This window comes from Oncorhynchus tshawytscha, linkage group LG30, assembly GCF_018296145.1.
Source record: "Oncorhynchus tshawytscha isolate Ot180627B linkage group LG30, Otsh_v2.0, whole genome shotgun sequence".
NCBI classification, from domain to species: domain Eukaryota; kingdom Metazoa; phylum Chordata; class Actinopteri; order Salmoniformes; family Salmonidae; genus Oncorhynchus; species Oncorhynchus tshawytscha.
In genome coordinates, this window is record NC_056458.1 from 26,041,700 (window position 1) to 26,068,769 (window position 27,070).

The window sequence follows — 27,070 nt, forward strand, 5'->3', positions numbered from 1 at the left end:
CAAGGCCTACCTTCAAACTCCGTGCCTCTTTGCTTGACATCATGGGAAAATCAAAAGAAATCAGCCAAGACCTCAGAAAATAATTGTAGACCTCCACAAGTATGGTTCATTCTTGGGAGCATTTTCCAAACACCTGAAGGTACCACGTTCATCTGTACAAATAATAGTATGCAAGAATAAACACCATGGGACCACACAGCCGCCATACCGCTCAGGAAGGAGACGCGTTCTGTCCCCTAGAGATGAACGTACTTTGGTGCGAAAAGTGCAAATAAATTCCAGAACATCAGCAAAGGACCTTGTGAAGATGCTGGAGGAAACAGGTCCAAAAGTATCTATATCCACAGTAAAACAAGTCCTATATCGACATAACCTGAAAGGCCACTCAGCAAGGAAGAAGCCACAGCTCCAAAACCGGCATAAAAAAGCTAGACTACGGTTTGCAACTGCACATGGGTACAAAGATTGTACTCTTTGGAACCAGCTCTATGCTCCAGAACTCCAGTACGGAATCCTCCAGTGATGATCCATGGCACGAAGCCTCTAGTGATGATCCATGGCACGAAGCCTCCAGTGATGATCCATGGCCCAGAGCCTGCAGTAAGGATCCATGGCACGGAGCCTCCAGCGACGGTCTCCAGTCTGGAGCCACCAGCGACGGTCCCCAGTCCGGAGCCTCCAGCGACGGTCTCCAGTCCGAAGCCTCCGGCGACGGTCTCCAGTCCGGGGCCTGCGGCGACGGTCCCCAGTCCGGGGCCTGCGGCAAGGGTCCCCAGTCCGGGGCCTGCGGCAAGGGTCCCCAGTCCGGGGCCTGCGGCGACGGTCTCCAGTCCGGGGCCTGCGGCAAGGGTCCCCAGTCCGGGGCCTGCGGCAAGGGTCCCCAGTCCGGGGCCTGCGGCGAGGGTCCCCAGTCCGGGGCCAGCGACGAGGGTCCCCGCATCAGAGGTGCCACCAAGTTGGGGGGAACCGGAGCAGGACTGGGGACCCTCGCCCCGAACCGGAGCCGCCGCCAAGGATAGATGCCCTCCCGGAACCTATAGATTCAGGTTTGCGGCCGGGAGGCTGCACCTTTGGGGGGGAGGGGGGGTACTGTCACGCCCTGACCTTAGAGAGCCGTTTCATTTCTCTATTTGATGAGGTCAGGGTGTGATGTGGGGTGGGCATTCTATGTTTTGTATTTCTTTGGTTTTGGCAGAGTGTGGTTCCCAATCAGAGGCAGCTGTCTATCGTTGTCTCTGATTGGGAATCATACTGAGGTAGCCTGTTGGTGGGATCTTGTTTTTTGTTAGCTCTGTGAAGCCGGCAGAACGTAACGTTCGTTATTCCTTTTGTTGTTTTTGTTTGGTGTTCTGAGTATTAAAGATCATGAACACTTACCACGCTGCACCTTGGTCTACTTCTTCAGACGATCGTCACACTGGGAATGTGATGAAAGAAATAAAAGCTGAAATAAATCATTCTCTCTATTATTATTAATTTTTTTACATTCTTAAAATTAAGTGGTGATTCTAACTGACCTAAGACAGGGAATTTTTACTAGGATTAAATGTCAGGAATTGTGAAAAACTGAGTTCACTTGTATTTGGCTAAGGTGTATGTAAACTTCTGACTTCAACTGTACGTACTGTTTATAAATGAGGCCCCAGGTATGCATTTTATCCGCCTCATCTACATCCTAAAAGATTTCTGGGAACTCTACCAAACTTGTCAGAGGGAGGCATAGCAGATGTCAGCACAGTGCCTTTATGTTATAAAAAGCTTGAAACATTGCAAAGAGACAGGGTGACACATTCAGGAAACATCACTGTGTGTCTCTTTGTGTGAAGCCCATCAAGCTCATTTTATCATCCCCATTCAAGAGGAGCAGCAGCAGACCGCAGTATTTACAGTATCTCCACATACCAAAGAGAACACCCACTGTTATGACAGGAAGAGTGTGTGCGTGTGTCTGAGGGAGAGGGCTTTCATTTCGCTGAATAAAATGGTCTAGGAGCTTGCGTGCTTTGTCTTTTTCATCCTGACCTAATTTGAGAGAGAAGACATGTTGTGCTATGTAGGCATCTAAACCAGGCCAGGGTCCTGCAGAGTTATAATTTACTGCTGACCCACTGGCTAATTTGAGGGCTCTAATACACCAAGCCCTGCGACACCCCATCTGTGATACTATGACCTATTTGCATAGCATCAGTATACAACAGTATGAACTTCCACGTTAGATGTCTTAATATGAATTCCCATATTAATTTGATAGGACACTACCATTGGAAAAAGTTCATTCCTGTGGACACATGTCCATTTATTTTTATTTAACTAGGCAAGAACACATTCTTATTTACAATGACGGCCTACCCCGGCCAAACCAGGACGACGCTGGGCAAATTGTGCACCGCACTATGGGACTCCCAATTACAGCCAAATGTGATACAGCCTGGTCCTTGCATTGGTGTCTATATGCAGTGCTGCAGGCATACCAGTCAGCAGTAATGCTATCTAATAGCCATTGACAAGAGACAATGTCAGCTGCAGTTCAATCATAAAATCGGTCTTCTTTCTGTTGGCTTGCTTGGAGAACAGACCTTTATACTGTATGTTTTACTGAAGGAGTCCAAGGAAGTGATTGGAATGTACTACATACTATTTTTCAAATGTGCAAAATCCTAAATCCTCTGCTGTGGGTGTCAGCACGCCAACCGCCACTCCCAGAGGATGGGGTGGTGTTGCCCCCCCCCCATTTCCCCCAGAGGTGGACCCGCTACCGCTAGTGCTATTGTGTTAGCCAGTTAGCCTTCAGGCCTGCTGAATTATTTCTGCCCTCAATGTAGGTCACATGCAGCTGCTCCTGTAGTGTTTGGATGTCTGTCTCCTCCCATTACACCCCAACATCTGTAGCACAGGTCATGCACGTGACACTCATCACGATTTCCCACATGCATGGTTCTCACGTATTTGAAGGTACATGTTCACACAGCTCTTGCCAGAAGAGGCTTTAATGTTGGTTTGGATTATTCATGTTCAGGCAATGGAGACATGAATGGAGGCGTAGGTGCAGAGTTGTCATGGGCTTGTTATTGGAATGTTTACTATGGTTTGTTGTTTTTGTGTGAACACTGCCTGTGGTGCTCTGTATAAATCATTAGCATGCTAAATCCATTATGATAGGTCAACTGAAGTGACATGTTAAAGGGAACATCTTGTAGAGACATGTTCAACTAAAACTATGCTGAAAACACCACTAATTGGCTGGACAAACAAGGAGATCTGTGTACAATTAGCTATTATGCATTTGTTGAATAATAGTAGGCCTGTTTGCCACAGCTGTTGGGCTGGTCTTTGCTTATCCTGCATTTTTAGCTCCATCTGTCCAGATACAAGGGTGGGGGCTTCTCTCCGTGGTGCAGAAAGATAGTGTCATCACCGTGACCTTTCTTTGCTCCACGGTTACGCTGGCCAACTTGCCTGGGCGACTTACTACCCTGCGGCCGTAAACAAATGAGGGCACGTTAATATGATGACACGTTTCCATAGTAACAGCAAAGCTACACTTCAAGGGACAAGCCCCCATTTTTCATCAGCTGGGTTGAGCTAATAGATTGTGTTTGCCTTATTCCCCTGCCCCGGGGCCTACCGATGACACTGCAAACATTATTCAATGGAAGTGGAGCCTTGCTGTATGAGGATGCCTCTTTCTTGTGTTGACAGGCTGAGAGAGAAAAGCTAGAGGTTTTTCTTCATTTGGGCAAACCTCAATGTTTTTAAATGTTTAAAAACGGGACAACGGGACGTAGCGCAGTGTTGCAGTGTCGTTTTTCACCACAAAAGAGGCAGTTCCTTGTAATACCTGGAAATTGAGACCCGACGTATCATTCCTTGCGAATACTGAGGGGCAGTATTAAGTTAGTTTTGCAATGTAAGTCCCGTCCCTGTGTCTACGTCATATATTTTCCGGTATCCCTTCTGGTGTAAACACAGAAGAGATGGTCTGCTACTTCACTTCTACTACTTGCAAGCTTCCTTTTTTATGCTTTTTAATTTGAGATTTGCTATGTGCAATTTTGTCTATGTCCAGTTTGGAGGAGCGTCTGTGCGAGTCGATGAGGCAATACGAGAACCTTTACAACCCTTCGATGCGGTTATATTCGGACAAGCCAGCAAAAGTCAACAGCTGGAGGGAGATATCACGGAATTTGAACACCGATACTGATATCAAAGAAACATGTAGAAAGATTCGGAACTGGTATGTTCACAGTCTGAAAAGTGAATTTGGCAAGAGGAGTGGGGCTGCTGGTGGTGTATGTCCCACCGATTCTCAGACAACTAGATGGTGTTCACGTGAAACATCGTCAGACAGACACCGATATGCCAGATACAGTATGTAGTCGTTATGCAGCGAGTCCTTTGTACATTATGTGTGTGGGTGTTTCTGATCTTATGTTTAGCAGACCTAGTTAGAACATATGACATCAGCTCTTTTCTGGATGGGGGAAACTGTGAGTGGGATATATTCAATGCTTGTGTTATAATAATGATGGCAAGTTCAAACATCAGAAAACAGATGGTGTGTGTTAATTAGATTGAGATGTTTATCAAATCAAATCAAATTGATTTATATAGCCCTTCAGCTGATATCTCAAAGTGCTGTACAGAAACTCAGCCTAAAACCCCAAACAGCAAGCATTACAGGTGTAGAAGCACGGTGGCTAGGAAAAACTCCCTAGAAAGGCCAAAACCTAGGAAGAAACCTAGAGAGGAACCAGGCTATGTGGGGTGGCCAGTCCTCTTCTGGCTGTGCCGGGTGGAGATTATAACAGAACATGGCCAAGATGTTCAAATGTTCATAAATGACCAGCATGGTCAAATAATAATAATCACAGGCAGAACAGTTGAAACTGGAGCAGCAGCACGTCCAGGTGGACTGGGGACAGCAAGGAGTCATCATGCCAGGTAGTCCCGAGGCATGGTCCTAGGGCACAGGTCCTCCAAGAGAGAGAAAGAGAGAATTAGAGAGAGCATACTTAAATTCACACAGGACACCGGATAGGACAGGAGAAGTACTCCAGATATAACAAACTGACCCTAGCCCCCCGACACATAAACTACTGCAGCATAAATACTGGAGGCTGAGACAGGAGGGGTCAGGAGAAATCCATTTTATGAAATCCATTTTAACTACATGGAGCCCATAGAGATATTTTAAGATTGCTTGCATTGTATTCTAATGTATTCGCCATGTGCTTGTACTTGTTGGATGGCGGTGATGTTTTGGACAGTCCAGAGATGGAGATGAGGGCCCATCTACAGGTGGTTCATCGCCCCTTGATTCATCATCCCCCCCAGTCTGGTTCATCACCTGTCCGGCACCTCTCTCTAACACCTAGGCCCTTCTCACCAACACCCAACCCACTGTCCAGGCGCATCTGTGCCCTCTGCCATGCAACTCCATCAATCTCCACCCCATCTCCCCGAGAAAGACAGCTGAGGATCCTTTGGACACTGACATTATGCAGTGGGTGGATGACTTAAAGAAACTGCACCAGGAGTTACAGAAACAGAGTCCAGCAAAGGCCGTCTATGATGTCATGGTACAATGGATGTCGTCTATTCCTGATCAACGTCTCCTGATCAACGTCTCCTGATCAACGTCTCCTGATTGTCTCACTGCAAAAACTGTTTCTTTCTCATTCATACATACATTAGGGTGGTGGGTAATTTACTGGGGATTTTTTGTGCAGTACAAGTTTACTGTACATGAAATCAAATCCAAATCAATTTTATTGGTCACATACACATAGTTAGCAGATGTTAATGCGAGTGTAGCGAAATGCTTGTGCTTCTAGTTCCAACCGTTCAGTAAAATCTAACAAGTAATCTAACAATTTCACAACAACTACCTGATACACACCGGTGTAAAGGAATTAATAAGAATATGTACATATAAATATATGGATGAGCGATGGCCGTACAGCATAGGCAATACGCAATAGATGGTATAGAGTACAGTATATACAGTTGAAGTTGGAAGTTTACATACACCTTACACGGAACCAAAACCGGTTGCGCGTGTGCGCCATCGTGCATACATTTATTTCGATTTATTTCGATCACGACACACAGGTTAAAATATCAAAACAAACTCTGAACCAATTACATTCATTTGGGTACAGGTCGAAAAGCATTAAACATGTATGGCTAGTTAACATGCACTTGCTAGCTAATTTGTCCTATTTAGCTAGCTTGCTGTTGCTAGCTAATTTGTCCTGGGATATAAACATTGAGTTGTTATTTTACCTGAAATGCACAAGGTCTTCTACTCCGACAATTAATCCACACATAAAACGGCCAACCGAATCCTTTCTAGTCATCTCTCCTCCTTCCAGGCCTTTTCATCTTTGAACTTATATGGTGATTGGCATCTACACTTTTACCACGACAACCGGTAAAACATTTCGTCTTTCAATCACCCACGTGGGTATAACCAATGAGGAAATGGCACCTGCTTCTATAAACCAATGAGGAGATGGGAGAGGCAGGACTTTCAGTGCGATCTGCATCAGAAATAGGATGACTTCTATTTTAGCCCTTGGCAACGCAGATGCTCGTTGACGCGCGCGAGCAGTGTGGGTGCAATAATTGAATAACATGGATTTCTCAATTTATTTTGCGACGCTCGCGCACGCGACGTGTCCGGTCTGGTCAGCATGTTAGCCAAATACATTTAAACTCAGTTTTTTACAATTCCTGACATTTAATCCTAGTAAAAATACCCTGTCTTAGGTCAGTTAGTATCAACACTTTATTTTAAGAATGTGAAATGTCAGAATAATAGTAGAGAGAATGATATTTCAGCTTTTATTTCTTTCATCACATTCCCAGTGGGTCAGAAGTTTACATACACTCAATTAGTATTTGGTAGCATTGCCTTTAAATTGTTTAAGTTGGGTCAAACGTTTCAGGTAGCCTTCCACAAGCTTCCCACAATAAGTTGGGCGAATTTTGGCCCATTCCTCCTGACAGAGCTGGTGTAACTGAGTCAGGTTTGTAGGCCTTCTTGCTCGCACATGCTTTTTCTGTTCTGCCCACAAATTTTCTATGGGATTGAGGTCAGGGCTTTGTGATGGCCACTCCAGTACCTTGACTTTGTTGTCCTTAAGGTGTTTTGCCACAACTTTGGAAGTATGCTTGGTGTCATTATCCATTTGGAAGACCCATTTGCAACCAAGCTTTTGTTTCCTGATTGATGTCTTGAGATGTTGCTTCAATATATCTACATAAGTTTCCTACCTCATGAAGCCATCTATTTTGTGAAGTGCACCAGTCCCTCCTGCAGCAAAGCACCACCACAACATGATACTACCACCCCCATGCATCACGGTTGGGATGGTGTTCTTCGGCTTGCAAGCCTCCCCCTTTTTCCTCCAAACATTAGGATGGTCACTATGGCGAAACTGTTCTATTTTTGTTTCATCAGACCAGAGTACATTTCTCCAAAAAGTATGATCTTTGTCTCCGTGTGCAGTTGCAAACCAGTCTGTCTTTTTTATGGCAGTTTTGGAGCAGTGGCTTTTTCTTTGCTGATCAGGCTATGTCGATATAGGACTTGTTTACTGTGGATATAGATACTTTTGTGCGTGTTTCCTCCAGCATCTTCACAATGTCTTTGGCTGTTGTTCTGGGATTTATTTGCACTTCTGCACAGAAGTACGTTCATCTCTAGGAGACAGAATGCGTCTCCTTCCTGACCGGTATGACGGCTGCGTGGTCCTATGGTGTTTATACTTGCTAGGAGACAGAACGTGTCTCCTTCCTGACCGGTATGACGGCTGCGTGGTCCTATGGTGTTTATACTTGCGTACTATTGTTTGTACAGATGAACGTAGTACCTTCAGGCATTTGGAAATTGCTCCCAAGGATGAACCATACTTGTGGAGGTCTACAATTATTTTCTGAGTTCTTGGCTGATTTTTTTTAATTTTCCCATGATGTCAAGCAAAAAGGCACTGCGTTAGAAAGTAAGCCTTGAAATACATCCACATGTACACCTCCAATTGACTCAAATTATGTCAATTAGCCTATCAGAAGCTTCTAAAGCCATGACATCATTTTCTGGACTTTTCTAACCTGTTTGAAGGCACAGTCAACTTAGTGTATGTAAACTTCTGACCCACTAGAATTGTGGTACAGTGAATTATAAGTGAAATAATCTGTAAACTATTGTTGGAAAAATGACTTGTGTCATGCACAAAGTAGATGTCCTAACCGACTTGCCAAAACTATAATTTGTTAACAAGAAATTTTTGGAGTGGTTGAAAAACTAGTTTTAATGACTCCATCCTAAGTGTATATCAACTTCCGACTTCAACTGTACATATGTGATGAGTAATGTAGGGTATGTAAACATTATATAAAGTGGCATTGTTTAAAGTGACTAGTGATACATTTATTACATCTGATTTTTAATTATTAAAGTGGCTAGAGATTTGAGTCCGTATGGTGGCAGCAGCCACTCAATGATAGTGATGGCTGTTTAACAGTCTGATGGCCTTGAGATAGAAGCTGTTTTTCAGTTTCTCGGTCCAAGCTTTGATTCACTTGTACTGAACTCACCTTCTGGATGATAGCAGGGTGAACAGGCAGTGGCTTGGGTGGTTGTTGTCCTTGATGATCTTTTTGGCCTTCCTGTGACTTCGGGTGGTGTAGGTGTCCTGGAGGGCAGGTAGTTTGCCCTCAGTGATGCGTTGTGCAGACCTCACTACTCTCTGGAGAGCTTTACAGTTGTGGTTGTGTACCAGGCGGTGATACAGCCCGACAGGATGCTCTTGATTGTGCATCTGTAAAAGTTTGTGTGTTTTTGGTGACAAGACAAATTTCTTTAGCCTCCTGAGGTTGATGAGGCGCTGTTGTGCCTTCTTCACCACGCTGTCTGTGTGGGTGGACCATTTCAGTTTGTCCGTGATGTGTACACCGAGGAACTTAAAAATGTACACCTTCTCCACTACTGTCCTGTCAATGTGGATAGGGGGGTGCTCCCTCTGCTGTTTCCTGAAGTCCACGATCATGTCAAACCTACCACTGTCGTCTGCAAACTTGATGATTGAGTTGGAGGCGTGCATGGCCAAGCAGTGATGGGTGAACAGGGAGTACAAGAGAGGGCTGACAACGCACCCTTGTGGGGCCCCAGTGTTGAGGATCAGCAGGGTGGAGATGTTGTTACCTACACTCACCACCTGAGGGCGGCCCGTCAGAAAGTCCAGGACCCAGTTGCACAGGGCGGAGTCGAGACCTAGGGTCTCGAGCTTGATGACAAGTTTGGAGGGTACTATGGTGTTAAATGCTGAGCTGTAATCGATGAACAGCATCCTTACATAGGTTTTCCTCTTGTCCAGATGGGTTAGGGCAGTGTGTAGTGTGATTGCGATTGCGTCGTCTGTGGACCTATTGGGGTGGTAAGCAAATTGGAGTGGGTCTAGGGTGTCAGGTAGGGTGGAGGTGACATGATCCTTGACTAGTCTCTCAAAGAACTTCATGATGATGGAAGTGAGTGCTACGGAGCGGTAGTCATTTAGCTCAGTTACCTTAGCTTTCTTAGCCGAGGGTTAACACATTTAAATGTTTTACTCACGTTGGCTGCGGTGAAGGAGAGCCTGCAAGTTTTGGTGGAGGCTGTGTCAGTGGCACTGTATTGTCCTCAAAGTGAGCAAAGAAGTTGTTTAGTTTGTCTGGGAGCAAGACATCGATGTCTGCGACGGGGCTGGTTTTCTTTTTGTTTTTTCTTTTCTTTTACCTTTATTTAACCAGGTAGGCTAGTTGAGAACAAGTTCTCATTTGCAACTGCGACCTGGCCAAGATAAAGCATAGCAATTCGACACATACAACAACACAGAGTTACACATGGAATAAACAAAACATAGTAAATAATACAGCGGAACAAAAGAAAACAAAATGTCTATGTACAGTGAGTTGAAATGAGGTAAAATAAGGGAGTTAAGTCAATAAATAGGCCATGGTGGCGAAGTAATTACAATATAGCATTTGAAACACTGGAATGGTAGATGTGCAGAAGATGAATGTGCAAGTAGAGATACTGGGGTGCAAAGGAGCAAGATAAATAAATACTGTATGGGGATGAGGTAGGTAGATAGATGGGCTTTTCACAGACTGGCTATGTACAGGTGCAGTGATCTGTGAGCTGCTCTGACAGCTGGTGCTTAAAGCTAGTGAGGGAGATATGAGTCTCCAACTTCAGAGATTTTTGCCGTTCGTTCTGGCAGCAGAGAACTGGAAGGAAAGACGACCAAAGGAGGAATTGGCTTTGGGGGTGACCAGTGAGATATACCTGCTGGAGCGCGTGCTATGAGTGGGTGCTGCTATGGTGACCAGTGAGCTGAGATAAGGCGGGGCTTTACCGACCAGAGACTTGTAGATAACGGTAGTCATTTAGCAGTGGGTTTGGCGACGAGTATGAAGCGAGGGCCAACCAACGAGAGCGTACAGGTCGCAATGGTGGGTTGTGTATGGGGCTTTGCTGACAAAACAGATGGCACTGTGATAGACTGCATCCGGTTTGTTGAGTAGAGTGTTGGAGGCTATTTTGTAGATGACATCACCGAAGTCGAGGATCGGTAGGATGGTCAGTTTTACGAGGGTATGTTTGGCAGCATGAGTGAAGGATGCTTTGTTGCGATTCCAATTCTAGATTTAATTTTGGATTGGAGATGCTGAATGTGAGTCTACAGTCTAACCAGACACCTAGGTATTTGTAGTTGTCCACGTGTTCTAAGTCAGAGACGTCCAGAGTAGTGATGCTGGACAGGCGAGCAGGTGAGGCAGGGATCGGTTGTATAGCATGCATTTAGTTTTCCCTGCGTTTAAGAGCAGTTGGAGGCCACAGAAGGAGAGTTGTTTGGCATTGAAGCTCGTCTGGAGGCTAGTTCACACAGTGTCCAAAGAGGGGCCAGAAGTATACAGAATGGTGTCGTCTGCGTAGAGGTGTACCAGAGAATCACCAGCAGCAAGAGCAACATCATTGATGTATACAGAGAAGAGAGTCGGCCAGAGGATTGAACCCTGTGGCACCCCCATAGAGACTGCCAGAGGTCCGGACAACAGGCCCTCCGATTTGACACACTGAATTCTATCAGAGAAGTATTTGATAAACCAGGCGAGGCAATCATTTGAGAAACCAAGGCTGTCGAGTCTGCCAATAAGAATGTGGTGATTGACAGAGTCGAAAGCCTTGGCCAGGTCGATGAATCCTGCTGCACAGTAATGTCTCTTATCGATGGCGGTTATGATGTCGTTTAGGACCTTGAGCGTGGCTGACGTGCACCCATGACCAGCTCTGAAACCAGATTGCATAGTGGAGAAGGTACGGTGGGATTCGAAATGGTCGGTAATCTGTTTTGTTAACTTGGCTTTCGAAGACCTTGGAAAGACAGGGTAGGATAGATATAGGTCTGTAGCAGTTTCAGTCTAGTGTCACCCCCTTTGAAGAGGGGGATGACCGCGGCAGCTTTCCAATCTTTGGGAATCTCAGACGATACAAAAGAGAGGTTGAACAGGCTAGTAATAGGGTTTGTAACAGGCTAGACAATCCAGATCGTCTAGCCTGGCTGATTTGTAGGGGTCCAGATTTTGCAGCTCTTTCAGAACATCAGCTATCTGGATTTGGGTAAAGGAGAAATGGTAGGGCGGGTTGCTGTGGAGGGTGCCGGGCAGTTGACCGGGGTAGGGGCAGCCAGGTGGAAAGCATGCCCAGCCGTAGAGAAATGCTTATTGAAATTCTCAATTATAGTGGATTTATCGGTGGTGACAGTGTTTCTTAGCCTCAGAGCAGTGGGCAGCTGGGAGGAGGTGCTCTTATTCTCCAATCCGTGATTGACTGTAGACCCTGTCACATACAGTGGGGCAAAAAAGTATTTAGTCAGCCACCAATTGTGCAAGTTCTCCCACTTAAAAAGATGAGAGAGGCCTGTAATTTTCATCATAGGTACACTTCAACTATGACAGACAAAATGAGAAAAGAAATCCAGAAAATCACATTGTAGGATTTTTAATGAATTTATTTGCAAATTATGGTGGAAAATAAGTATTTGGTCAATAACAAAAGTTTATCTCAATACTTTGTTATATACCCTTTGTTGGTAATGACAGAGGTCAAATGTTTTCTGTAAGTCTTCACAAGGTTTTCACACACTGTTGCTGGTATTTTGGCCCATTCCTCCATGCAGATCTCCTCTAGAGCAGTGATGTTTTGGGGCTGTTGCTGGGCAACACGGACTTTCAACTCCCTCCAAAGATGTTCTATGGGGTTGAGATCTGGAGACTGGCTAGGCCACTCCAGGACCTTGAAATGCTTCTTACGAAGCCACTCCTTCGTTGCCCGGGCGGTGTGTTTGGGATCATTGTCATGCTGAAAGACCCAGCCACGTTTCATCTTCAATGCCCTTGCTGATGGAAGGAGGTTTTCACTCAAAATCTCACGATAAATGGCCCCATTCATTCTTTCCTTTACACGGATCAGTCGTCCTGGTCCCTTTGCAGAAAAACAGCCACAAAGCATGATGTTTCCACCCCCATGCTTCACAGTAGGTATGGTGTTCATTGGATGCAACTCAGCATTCTTTGTCCTCCAAACACGACGAGTTTAGTTTTTACCAAAAAGTTATATTTTGGTTTCATCTGACCATATGACATTCTCACGATCTTCTTCTGGATCATCCAAATGCTCTCTAGCAAACGTCAGACGGGCCTGGACATGTACTGGCTTAAGCAGGGGGACACGTCTAGCACTGCAGGATTTGAGTCCCTGACGGCGTAGTGTGTTACTGATGGTAGGCTTTGTTACTTTGGTCCCAGCTCTCTGCAGGTCATTCACTAGGTCCCCCCGTGTGGTTCTGAGATTTTTGCTCACCGTTCTTGTGATTATTGTTGACCCCGCGGGGTGAGATCTTGCGTGGAGCCCCAGATCGAGGGAGATTATCAGTGGTCTTGTATGTCTTCCATTTCCTAATAATTGCTCCCACAGTTGATTTCTTCAAACCAAGCTGCTTACCTATTGCAGATTCAGTCTTCCCAGCCTGGTGCAGGTCTACAATTTTGTTTCTGGTGTCCTTTGACAGCTCTTTGGTCTTGGCCATAGTGGAGTTTGGAGTGTGACTCTTTGAGGTTGTGGACAGGTGTCTTTTATACTGATAACAAGTTCAAACAGGTGCCATTAATACAGGTAACGAGTGGAGGACAGAGGAGCCTCTTAAAGAAGAAGTTACAGGTCTGTGGAGCCAGAAATCTTGCTTGTTTGTAGGTGACCAAATACGTATTTTCCACCATAATTTGCAAATAAATTCATTAAAAATCCTACAATGTGATTTTCTGGATTTTTTTCTCTTATTTTGTCTGTCATAGTTGAAGTGTACCTATGATGAAAATTACAGGCCTCTCTCATCTTTTTAAGTGGGAGAACTTGCACAATTGGTGTCTGACTAAATACTTTTTTGCTCCACTGTAAATGTGATTGATTGACTTTCTGTACAATAGAAGAGGTTTAAACCCAGATAGCTTTTAGGGAATCACTTTTGACCTTCTCTCATTGGGTTAAGGTAGGCCTAACTTTTCAAAGTACCATTCCCAGATTCCTAATGATGTCTCAGATTTAATCAATCGACAGCCCATGTATCTCGTAAAAAACCGGGGAGCCACAATAGAGCAGGAGTCATGTGACAGCCCTCAGTTGTCTCTCTCCAGAATGAAAGGCCTCCCCCAACCCCCCATAGCCTAGCCTATACTGTATGTCCACATCACATTTCATTAATAACGCTCTATATTCCACACAGCCGGCTCAAGGATCTTTACCATGAGCCACAACCTTCTGGCCTGCAGCCCTGTGTATCAGAATTCCTGCGTTGCCATATAATGCTTACAGTACGAAGTACAGTTTCTAAAACTGCATATTTAAGGCTCTGGTCTGTCCAACAAGTGAGGGTAAACGGTAGACATGTTCTCTGCAATCCCTTTTGTTTTCATTATTATTTTGGGGTATAAAAGGAGGGTCACTTGTTTGTTTTTTCAAGCATTCAGAGAGGGTTTAGGTCAAATATATTTTGCTGAAGACAAGGCCAACCATTTTCATTTCAGAGGTCCGATTTTGAAATAATGTTCATTCCCTGAAAGGTTATTTGTTTTTAAATTATTTAATCTCTCCTGGTTTCTCAGTGACTAAACCACCCTCAGTCTTGAGCTAGTCATAAGTCACTCTTTTGGTAGGCTCTTTTTCTTAACTGTTCCCTCTGTCACTGTCATTCCCTGTGAATAAATTATGTTTCTTTGTCCTTGCAGAGGCCGACATACAGAAGCACAGCCTCCAGACAGCACAGAATCTTCTCCAGGAAGATGTGGCGCGTGCTGAGGAACAGTCCGAGGTAAATCCAAAGCCTGAACTCTAATGTTTAGTCTTAGCATAAACCACTGAGTGTGTTCTTTGCATTGTCAGCACTAGTGTAGTATAATTGAAAAGCCTCCATGCCAGTCAACAGCCAGGCCACTTTTGTTCATTCTGCACTCCGGTAAAGACGGACAGATTACTGCTTGTTCTAGGAATAGTCCATGAAACTCATGCACACTTGAGTATTCAAGAATGCAGGAGTTATGATCCACACTGTACTGGTTGCCTTTTTCAAGTGCGATTTTTAAAAAAGAAGTGTTTTCTGTGCACTATACTACATCTATCTGGTCACGATTTCAATAGAAATGTCTACAGTTTGAAAGAGAGCATTTGCCTAGATCTTTATATTTCAAAAGAACAGGTTCTTTCAAATGTTCATTTGCGCTTTAAACACACAATGTTATGGACAACCAGACAGTTAACAGAAATCCATACATGGGGATGATCCGCTCCATTTCCAAAAATGTCCACCTAGACTGCGCAATAGTGTAATCACTGTTCAAATCAATCGACAGCCCATGCATCCCAAGAGAAACCGGGTAGCCACAATGGAGCAGGAGTCATGTGACAGCCCTCAGTTGTCTCTCTCCAGAATGAAAGGCCTCCCCAACCCCCATAGCCTAGCCTATACTGTATGTCCACATCACATTTCATTAATAGCACTCTGTATTCCACACAGCCTGCTCAAGGGTCTTTACCATGAGCCATAGCACAGAACCCCCCTAACACTTCATCTTAGTACGTGTGATATTCCGCAAATACCTGTGCGTGAAGGAAGACAGGGAATATTGATCATGTTTGCAGTGCTGGGAAATGTAACACTCAAACACTGACATGGTTGAGTGGATTTACAGATATAGGCCTACCTTTGATGAATTATAGCATGTGCCTACATTTACATAGATGTGTATATGTATATTCAGCTACTTTTTAATACGTACTGCAGGTTAACCGTCACGGTTTACTGAAAAATGGAAATACCTCAGTAACCTAAAGCATCAATTTAATATAACTACACTTAACAAAAATATAAATGCAATATGTAAAGTGTTGGTCCCATGTTTCACAAGCTAAAATAACAGACCCCAGAAATATTCACTAAAAGCTTATTTCTCTCAAATTTTGTGCACTAAGTTGTTTACATCCCTGTTAGAGAGCTTTTCTCCTTTGCCAAGATTATCCATTCACTTGACTGGTGTGGCTTATCAAGAATCTGATTAAACAGCATGATCATTACATAGATGCACCTTGTGCTGGGGACAATAAAGCACTACTCTAACATGTGCGGTTTTGTCACACAACACAGTGCCACAGATGTCTCAAGTTTTAAGGGAGCGTGCAATTGGCATGCTGACTGCTGGAACATTCACCAGAACTTGCCAGAGAATTGAATGTTAATTTCTCTACCATAAACCACCTCCAACGTCGTTTTAGAGAATTTGGCAGTTCGTCCAACCGGCCTCACAACCGCAGATCAAGTCCATAAACCGTCTCAGGGAAGCTCATCTGCGTGCTTGTCATCCTCACCAGGGCCTTGACCTGACTGCAGTTCGGCGTCGTAACCAACTTCAGTGGGCAAATGCCCACCTTCGATGGCCCCTGGCACACTTGAGAAAGGTGCTCTTCCCAGATTAAACCCGGATTCAACTGTACAGGGCAGATGGCAGACAGCGTAGCGTGTATGGCATCATGTGGGTGAGCGGTTTGCTGATGTCAAGGTTGTGAACAGAATGCCCCATGGTGGAGGTGGGGTTATGGTATGGGTAGGCATAAGCTACGGACAACGAACACAATTTATAGATGGCAATTTGAATGCACAGAGATACCGTGATGAGATCCTGTGGCCCATTGTCATCAAATCAAATGTATTTGTCACATTGTAACAGTTTTCTTCCGTTGAAGGAGAGGACCAAAGCGCAGCGTGGTTAGTGTTCATCTTATTTAATAATAAATCCAAACTGAACACTTCAATTTTCAAAAACAACAAATGTGAAAACTGAAAACAGTACCGTGTGGTGTAAAACACAGACACGGAAACAACCACCCACAAACACACAGTGAAACCCAGGCTACCTAAGTACGATTCTCAATCAGAGACAACTAACGACACCTGCCTCTGATTGAGAACCATACTAGGCCGAACACAGAAAAACAACCTAGACACACAAAACATAGAATGCCCACCCAGCTTACGTCCTGACCAACACTAAAACAAGGAAAACACAAAAGAACTATGGTCAGAACGTGACACACATACACATGGTTAGCAGATGTTAATGTGAGTGTAGCAAAATGCTTGTGCTTCTAGTTAAAGAATATGTACATAAAGATATATGAATGAGTGATGGTACAGAACGGCATAGGCACGATGCAGTAGATGGTATCGAGTATAGTATATACATCTGAGATGAGTAATGTAGGGTATGTAAACAAGGTGGCATAGTTTAAAGTGGCTAATGATACATGTATTACATAAAGATGCAGTAGATGAGTACAGTATATACATAGAGTACAGTATATACATATGAGATGAGTGATGTAGGGTATGTAAACATAATATTAAGTAGCATTGTTTGAAGTGGCTAGTGATATAATTTTTCCATCAATTTCCATTATTAAAGTGGCTGGAGTTGAGTCAGTGTGTTGGCAGCAGCCACTCAATGTTAGTGGTGGCTGTTTAACAGTCTGATGGCCTTGAGATAGAAGCTGTTTTTCAGTCTCTCGGTCTCTGCTTTGATGCACCTGTACTGACATCGCCTTCTGGATGATAGCGGGGTGAACAGGCAGTGGCTCGGGTGGTTGTTGTCCTTGATGATCTTTATGGCCTTCCTGTGACATCGGGTGGTGTAGGTGTCCTGGAGGGCAGGTAGTTTGCCCTTGGTGATGCGTTGTGCAGACCTCACTACCCTCTGGAGAGCCTTACGGTTGTGGGCAGAGCAGTTGCCGTATCAGGCGGTGATACAGCCCGCCAGGATGCTCTCGATTGTGCATCTGTAGAAGTTTGTGAGTGCTTTTGTTGACAAGCCAAATTTCTTCAGCCTCCTGAGGTTGAAGAGGCGCTGCGGCGCCTTCTTCACGACACTGTCTGTGTGGGTGGACCAATTCAGTTTGTCTGTGATGTGTACGCCGAGGAACTTAAAACTTACTACGCTCTCCACTACTGTCCCGTCGATGTGGATAGGGGGGATGCTCCCTCAGCTGTTTCCTGAAGTCCACAATCATCTCCTTTGTTTTGTTGACGTTGCGTGTGAGATTTTTTTCCTGACACCACACTCCGAGGGCCCTCTCCTCCTCCCTGTAGGCCGTCTCGTCGTTGTTGGTAATCAAGCTTACCACTGTAGTGTTGTCCCCAAACTTGATGATTGAGTTGGATGACCACGCAATCGTGGGTGAACAGGGAGTACAGGAGAGGGCTCAGAACGCACCCTTGAGGGGCCCCAGTGTTGAGGATCAGCGGGGTGGAGATGTTGTTACCTACCCTCACCACCTGAGGGTGGCCCGTCAGGAAGTCCAGTACCCAGTTGCACAGGGCGGGGTCGAGACCCAGGGTCTCGAGCTTGGTGACGAGTTTGGAGGGTACTATGGTGTTAAATGCTGAGCTGTAGTCGATGAACAGTATTCTTACATAGGTATTCCTCTTGTCCAGATGGGTTAGGGCAGTGTGCAGTGTGGTTGCGATTGCGTCGTCTGTGGACCTATTTGGGCGGTAAGCAAATTGGAGTGGGTCTAGGGTGTCAGGTAGGGTGGAGGTGATATGGTCCTTGACTACTCTCTCAAAGCACTTCATGATGACGGAAGTGAGTGCTACGGGGCGGTAGTCGTTTATCTCAGTTACTTTAGCTTTCTTGGGAACAGGGACAATGGTGGCCCTCTTGAAGCATGTGGGAACAGCAGACTGGGATAAGGCTTGATCGAATATGTCCGTAAACACACCAGCCAGCTGGTCTGCGCAAGCTCTGAGGATGCGGCTGGGGATGCTGTCTGGGCCTGCAGACTTGCGAGGGTTAACACGTTTAAATGTTTTACTCACGTCGGCTGCAGTGAAGGAGAGTCCGCAGGTTTTGGTTGTGGGCCATGTCAGTGGCACTGTATTGTCCTCAAAGCGGGCAAAAAAGTAATTTAGTCTGTCTGGGAGAAAGACATCCTGGTCCCCGACGGGACTGGTTTTCTTTTTGTAATCCGCGATTGACTGTAGACCCTGCCACATACCTCTTGTGTCTGAGCCGTTGAATTGCGACTCTACTTTGTCTCTATACTGACACTTAGCTTGTTTGATTGCCCTGCGGAGGGAATAGCTACACTGTTTGTATTCGGTCATGTTTCCGGTCACCTTGCCCTGGTTAAAAGCAGTGGTTCGCTCTTTCAGTTTCACGCGAATGCTGCCATCAATCCACGGTTTCTGGTTTGGGAATGTTTTAATCGTTGCTATGGGTACGACATCGTCAATGCACTTTCTAATGAACTCGCTCACCGAATCAGCGTATTCGTCAATGTTGTTGGGCGCAATGCGGAACATATCCCAATCCACTTGATCGAAGCAGTCTTGAAGCGTGGAATCAGATTGGTCGGACCAGCGTTGAACAGACCTGAGCACGGGAGCTTCTTGTTTTAGTTTCTGTCTGTAGGCTGGGAGCAACAAAATGGAGTCGTGATCAGCTTTTCCGAAAGGAGGGAGGGGGAGGGCCTTATCTGCGTCACGGAAGTTAGAATAACAATGATCTAGGGTTTTACCAGCCCTGGTTGCGCAATCGATATGCTGATACAATTTAGGGAGTCTTGTTTTCAGATTAGCCTTGTTAAAATCCCCTGCTGCAATGAATGCAGCCTCAGGATATGTGGTTTCCATTTTGCATAGAGTCAAATAAAGTTTGTTCAGGGCCATCGATGTATCTGCTTGGGGGGGAATATATACTGCTGTGATTATAATCGAAGAGAATTCCCTTGGTTGATAATGCGGTTGACATTTGATTGTGAGGAATTCAGGTGAACAGAAGGACTTGAGTTCCTGTATGTTGTTATGATCACACCACGTCTAGTTAATCATAAGGCATACACCCACCGCCCCTTTTCTTACCCCTTCTTTACCCCTCTTCTTACCAGAAAGATGGTTGTTTCTGTTGGCGCGATGCGTGAAGAAACCAGCTGGCTGCAGCGACTCCGATAGAGTCTCTCAGACAGAGTAGCGTGTATGGCATCATGTGGGTGAGCGGTTTGTTGATCAAGGTTGTGAACAGAATGCCCCATGGTGGAGGTGGGGTTATGGTATGGGCAGGCATAAGCTACGGACAAGGAACACAATTTATAGATGGCAATTTGAATGCACAGAGATACCGTTATGAGATCCTGAGGCCCATTGTCATACCATTCATCTGCCGCCATCACCTTGTGTTTCAGCATGATAATGCATGGCCCCATGTCGGAAGGATCTGTACACAATTCCTGGAAGCTGAAAATGTCCCTGTTCTTCCATGGCCTGCATATTCACCAGACATGTCACATGTTTGGGATGCTCTGGATCAACGTGTATGACACCATGTTCCAGTTTCCAACAATATCCAGCAACTTCGCACAGCCATTGAAAGAGGAGTCAGACAACATTCCACAGGACACAATCAACAGCCTGATCAAGTCTATGTGAAGGAGATGTGTCATGCTGCATGAGGCAAATGGTGGTCACACCAGATACTAACTGGTTTTCTGATCCACGCCTCTACCTTTAAAAAAAGAAGAAGGTAGCTGTGACCAATAGATGCATATCTGTATTCCCATTCATGTGAAATCCATAGATTAGGGACTAATGAATGGGTGGATCTGTCTCTCAAGTGTAGGGGCCTATGCCCACCCATGGCTGCGACCCTGCCCAGGCCATAGATGAATGAATTGATTTCAATTGACTGATTTCCTTATATGACTGTAACTCAGTAAAATCTTTTAAATTGTTGCATGTTGCGTTTATATTTTTGTTCAGTGTACTTTCAGCTCGATACTACAACCTATACACTACCCAGCAAACATGCCCACATTGGCACGACGTGGGCCCAATGCGGTCTGAAATGTATAGGCTGGCTACATTTGGCTGAGGCAAATTTGCTTATCGGTTCCACATTGGCTCCAATGCGCGTGCATTGCAATGATGTCCAAGGGGAAAAACGATGGCAATGTCTGAATACCCATATTTGCATCCTAAATAGGAGGCCGTTTGAGTATGTGGGAAAATAAAGTTTAATTGTGGGTGACATTTCGAAAATCTAGTAAACTTTAAAATGCACGGATGTCATAATACTTTTGGCTTTGATAACAGCTGATCAATTAGATATGGGGATGCGGTACCGAAATGAACGAATAGCAGGAAACAACGCCATCGCGCATGACGCATTTTCAGTATGCGAAAATAAAAATGTTGCATAGTATGTGAATTTTCTAAAAACGAGTATGCTTAAATGCCAGGATGTTAATGCTAATTTCAGCTCCTCATCTGGCATATCGCCATTGGAAGAGGTGGGTTGCGAGTAATAGTCCCTAGTTCTCTTCAAGTAGCCAAACAATACAACTGGGCTACTTAAATGGTGCCGAATAGCGATGTTTCTGCGTGGTGTTCAATAGTAGGCCAAGTAGTTTTTGTTCTCCTTCAAATTAACAAGATAATTGCATCGTATGTTTTTTGTTTTCTCATTGAAAAGTGTTTCTTGTTAGCTTGGCCTTTGTCAGAGCTTTAAAACTAAATAATCAACCATCTTTTGATTTCTGAATGTGTCAGCAGCAGGGACTCGGGGTGTGGCTGCGTTATTGATGTTAATCAATATAAAAATATAACATACACCATGATTTTGATATTGTTTGTTTTAGTTTTGTAGGCTAGGCTACCTATTTAATTATTTAAGTATGGATCAAGCTTCAGCAGTTAGTCTGATCTCGTTCCCAATTATCAGTGCTTTACATGCTGACCAGACCGGACACGTCGGGTGCGCAGGCGTCGCAAAATAAATGTAGAAATCCATGTTATTCAATTATTGCACCCACACTGCTTGCGCGCGCCAACGAGCATCTGCGATGCCAAGGGTTAAGATAGAACTCCTTTCTATTTCTGATGCAGATCGAGCTGAAAGTCCTGCCTCTCCCATCTCCTAATTGGTTTATTGAAGCAGGTACCCACGTGCCATCTCCTCAATGGTTATAACCACGTGGGTGATTGAAAGACGAACTGTGTTGCCAGTGGTCGTGGTAATACTATGAAAGTTTAGATGCGATCACCATATAAGTTCAAAAATGAAAATGCCTGGAAGGAGGAGAGATGACTAGAAACGATTCGGTTGGCCGTTTTATGTGTGGATTAATTGTCGGAGTAGAGGACCTTGTGCATTTCAGGTAAAATAACTCAATGTTTATATCCCAGGACAAATTAGCTAGCAACAGCAAGCTAGTTAAATAGGACAAATTAGCTAGCAAGTGCAAGCTAACTAGCTAAATTGCCATACATGTTTAATGCATTTCGACCTGTCCCCAAATTAATGTAATTGGTTCAGAGTTTGTTTTGATATTTTAACCTGTGTGTCGTGATCGCGTTTGGTGTAGGGGACAAAGTTTTATGTTGCTGTCTGGCGTTTCTGAATTTAGCAAAGACGACCAAGTTGTTGCTTTCATTCATACATTTTATTAGAGAAAATGTTAAGTCTAATATGTCACATGTACTTAAAGCTGGAATCCTTAAATGGTGAAACTGCCACATCCATTTGCGATATTACAACAACAAAGAAAGCTACTGCAAACAACACTTTTTTTCCACCTCGGACATCATTGCACGTGTGCTAGAAGAGCAAAATATGTACTGTATTTTTTTTTACCATGCTGCACGACGCTCCTCAGCTTGACAACAACAAAAAAACAATTACGGAGGTGGGGCGGCCAGTGGCACAATTTCCCCCTACTGCGGATTCCATCTTTGTCTTTATAAAGACTTCAATGTTGACAGTGTACAAGATCAAATATTTTTGGCGTCACACAACAGAACACTCTCAGTAATGGTTGCACAAAAAGAACTGTGTGCAAACCACACCCCAAAATATTCTAATGAGCCTCTGCCTCTATATTATGAAGTAGCTAGGCTTGGTGTGGGCTAGCCCATATTGGGCTTGGTGTGGGCTAGCCCATATTGGGCTTGGTGTGGGCTAGCCCATATTGGGCTTGGTGTGGGCTAGCCCATATTGGGCTTGGTGTGGGCTAGCCCATATTGGGCTTGGTGTGGGCTAGCCCATATTGGGCTTGGTGTGGGCTAGCCCATATTGGGCTTGGTGTGGGCTAGCCCATATTGGGCTTGGTGTGGGCTAGCCTGTGCACACCTTGCCAACCGCACAGGGCCAATGCAAATAGAGTCATGGGGTCAAATTTCCTGGGCACATATCGGTATGTTTTTACCCTTGTGAGAGAGGTTATTTTTTACCAGACAATTTGTGCAACCTCGACACTGTCCTAGGTGATAAAACATTTTTATTTGGCGAAGAACACATGGCACAACACATTTATTGAGCTTGATCCATTAGCAAGTGGTCCTTATAATCCTTCATTTCACAAACCCTTTAAGTAGGTGACCGAATGCATAACTGTGAACAGACTACAGTCCTATACAGCACGTTCCCATCAAGAGAAAGGCTTACTTCCAGAGACTACCCCCCCACACACAATCCTTCCTTCAGGTTTTGATTTATCCATGCAAGGCCGTCCAGCACAAAGACTTAAATAAACTGTGCTTCCTCCACCTCACACAACCCCGATTGATGGCTCCATTACTCAAAGTTGTTAGGTCAGCAGTCAGCCTGATTGATTGGGTGACCCTCATCATAATAGGACTGTGTTGAGTGATGGCTCTTAGCCAGCACTGAAAAAACATGGGTCTCTCAAAAATAGACGACCCTCAGGCCATTTGTTTATTAGATGGATTTCACAATCTATTTCTCTAACGTATGGCATTAAGGGTGGGTCCTTTTGTGTGTTCCAGCCTTCTGACACCATTTGGTTTTATGTATCGCCACACTATCTTTAGCGGCTCCCTGTTGAAGACGCCAGATTTCAGCCCTAGAGGCTGAAGGTAATATCATAGTGTTGATTATGTCAAGCCCTCTACAGCTGGCAAATGTGAAGAAAGAAACAGTGTCCAGGGCAATTATGGGGGTACTGTGGGGACCATTTGCGCTGCTCCGATATGGAAGAGACACAGTAATGACCCAAGCCTTTTTTGTGTGCGTAGCTAGTAGCCTGTTAATTTAGTAATTTCCATTGGCTGTGCTCAGACAGAGGTTAGAGTGTTTGGGGAGGTGGGCTGTGCAGACTAGACTGTCATGAATTATTCACTCCCCCCATACTGGGCTAGACGGGTCTTCCATCTGCTCCCCATGACTGGGGGCACAGTTGCCAGTCAGACTGATTACAGACTGATTACAATCATTCTAGGGCTGTGCCAGTGGAAGTGTGGTGGACACTGTATTAATGGAAAAACACAAGTTAATGTGAAATCTACTTTTACATGTGGGGCTGTGTTTGAACTGTTCCCAGGGGTTGGGAATCCTTTTGTTTTGAATTCCTGTCTCCTGATACCCATTTATTTGTGGGCCTCTGCTTTGCAGGACCTCCTGGAGAAGTTCATGGAGGGGAACGTGCCCCTGGAGGGGTTTCTGGACTCCTTCCAAAGCTCCAGGAAGAGCTACCACATTCGCCGTGCTCAGGCCGAGAAAATCCAGGAGCTCAACCGAGCCAAACGGAATTCCAGCAAACCCAAAAAGCCAGAGGAGCGAGAGGACAAGATGCGGGACGAGAAGCCGGAACCCCAGCGGACCAACGGCTTCATGGCCCAGGGCCCGCCCCGGGTCTTCCAGCTCCGCTACGGCCTCACCCCCGCCATCCTGCTTCCCCACTTCCCCCTGCCATCCTCCTCCACCACCTCGCCATCTGCCCTGACCCACACCAGTCTACCTCCGCTGGACTCCCAGCCGGGCCAGACCCAAATCCTGAGCCCCAGTGCCCCGCTCTCTGGACATGGGCATCCTGTGAACCTACGGGTCATTGGACAGTTACCCGGAGGCTGGTCAACCAGACCGATGCGGTTACAGCAGCTCTATAGGCCCGCCCCTCACCAGCCTGAGCCTCCATACCGATAACTGAGGCATGGGCCCTAGAGGTCTCTAGACATGGAACCAAACAGTGGCTACCAGACTCATGCACGCAAAGATGGCTTTTGAAGCTTTTGTGGAATTGATCTGAAACATATGTTCGCCATCCATGGCACAAAACGTAAACATACCTAAAATGGGATATAACCAGAAGCCATAAAGCACGGAATAAGTTTAGTTGAAAGCAAGGGAGTAAATGAAGGAGAAACAGGGCATGGTTTTCATTTTTATTTGAATGTTACACTTCCAGGGCATCACAGGGTTGTAAAAGCACAGCTATGATAAGGAAATGTCACAAATGGACTAGTGTCTCCAGCTTGTCATAAAGGACCCCATTGTCCATCCATCCGACTGAGAATTGCAAGGCTTCTATGAAATGGCCTGGTGTCGTTTTGCTGATGATCAATAAAGTCCAAATCATGGTTTTTATTATTAACCTAAATCCTTGTTGTTACTTGTTTTATAGTGCGATCCAAGCAATACAGTCATATTTATGCATCTTTGGAACCATTTCCAAGCCATCTTTCTGAAATTGCAACACAAAGATATGTGGCAGTGTTTATGCAGCTTCCCTTTTCAAATGCACATTTAGTGTAGATGGTCTTCAAAAAATGGTGTTGTCACATGGATTTTTTATTATTAATAAGAGTGGAGTGGATATGGGGAAACACAGTATTTGTTATCTTTGGCCCGGCTCCCAAATAGGGCTACATTTTCTAAAAGGTCACCAAGATTCTCAGCCGAAGTTGATTACCGTCACAAATAAACATTGAAGAGCACCAAACTCTGTGTTATTTCACAAACAGTGTTGAAGCATTCACATCGGCAAATGATTTACTATTTGAAATGACCAGCAACAAAGGCTGTTTATTTATTCTGATAAATGAGAAACTGCATTTACGTTTTAGTAATTTAGCAGATGTTTATCCAGAGTGTGTACAGACATTTTTTTGTACTTTTTCCATGGGATTTGAACCCACAACCCTGGTGTTGTAAGCACCATGCTCTACCAACTGAGCCACACAGGATCTTTCAGGATGTTTTTTTTCTCCTCCCAACTGAGTAGGAGAGCATGTACATTTTATCTCAGTGAGAAAGCCAACCTTCTGCAGGCTGATCTTAGACAGCACATACTGTTATGATTTAAATGAAACAATTTATTTCCTTACTACCAGTCCAGCATATACTGTAAGTGCACTTTGGGGAAAATAGGATAATTAAGCAATAAGGCCAGATGAGGGAGGGTGTATGGCCAATATACCACGGCTAAGGGCTGTTCTTATTCACGACACAACGCTGAGTGCCTGGATACAGCCCTTAGCCGTGGTATATTGGCCATATACCACACCCCATCGGGTCTTATTGCTTAAAGCTCCAAGGTGAGGGTGAACTTTATAGCTCAGATCTTGTGCCCTCTCATAGGAGAAGCCTGCCAGGGCAAGCCAGAGCGAAACCACCATGGCTTCACTGTGGTCACGAACAAGTCTTCCCCTATGTCCTCAATATGTTATTATGGCAATAAGATTGTACGGAGCTCATAAGTGACTTAAGGGCCTAGAATTAGAGGACTTTATTTAGCCCACATTAATTGTTTACCAGGCCTTTCAGCTCATGTTGGGAGTACTGAAGTTACTTGTGTTTTAACACTTGTGACAGTGTGGATTTGAATTCTAACCCAGATAGCGTCTGTTTATTATCATTAGGCCTATCACAGAAAGTCTTTGTGAAAGGGAATGGTGTACATATCAATGTGGGGTTTCCATTCTGTTTCAGGATCACAACTAAAGCTTTTAGCATTTTGTCCAGTATAGTATCCTTCTCTTCCCTCCAAGGTAACTGAATACTCATGCATCTTTCCTGACAATGGATGGGAATGTGAATTACAGTACATCAAATTGAATGTGGTGGTTATTCACTAGCCAAAAACAATACTATTGACATGAAAAGCCTACAGCTTTTCATATCAGTGGATTGTGGTGGCAAGCGCTTCTACAAAATACCCAGTGTATGTCAAAATGTATCTGTGTGTATTCCATTGAAAATGAGCACTATATAACACTCAAGTCAAGTCAATTTCTCCTTTCTGCCTGTTGTGTATTTCCCTGCAATGTCTCTGTATGAATGCGTGTGGCGTATGAAAATATGAGTGGGGCAGGCCGCTCCGAATAAGATTATGGCGTCTCAGTAGGTAAATGTCTACTTGTATGGATGTCTGGACACTGAACTGCCAGTGACCTGATTGCGTGAGGAGAAAAAAGAGTTGGCGCTCTGTGTGGTGAAGCAAACTAAATGAGAGACAACAATGATTCGTTACAATACTTACATCACTTACTATGAATTCATTGATCTCATTATTTAAGCTTGGCCTACATCATTCAACATGATACAATTTTAACACAAAGTAGAAATACACACAATGCTAAGCCTACAGTATATCGTAAATTAAAGACGTTGGCCTTACTTGTATTCCCTGCAG

The 27,070-nt window shown here is 44.7% G+C and overlaps 1 protein-coding gene across 1 annotated transcript in view; it reads left to right on the forward strand.

Annotated features, from left to right (window-relative positions):
- The window catches only part of LOC112228507 (VPS37D subunit of ESCRT-I), a 48,058-nt gene extending 22,685 nt beyond the window's left edge, over window positions 1-25,373 (forward strand). Inside the window, exons 3-4 of the mRNA XM_024393879.2 lie at window positions 14,329-14,411; window positions 24,052-25,373. Coding sequence (XP_024249647.1) covers window positions 14,329-14,411; window positions 24,052-24,582 — 614 coding nt within the window. The 3' untranslated portion in view covers window positions 24,583-25,373. The remainder of the gene's footprint in view (window positions 1-14,328; window positions 14,412-24,051) is intronic.
- Window positions 25,374-27,070: the final 1,697 nt, after the last annotated feature.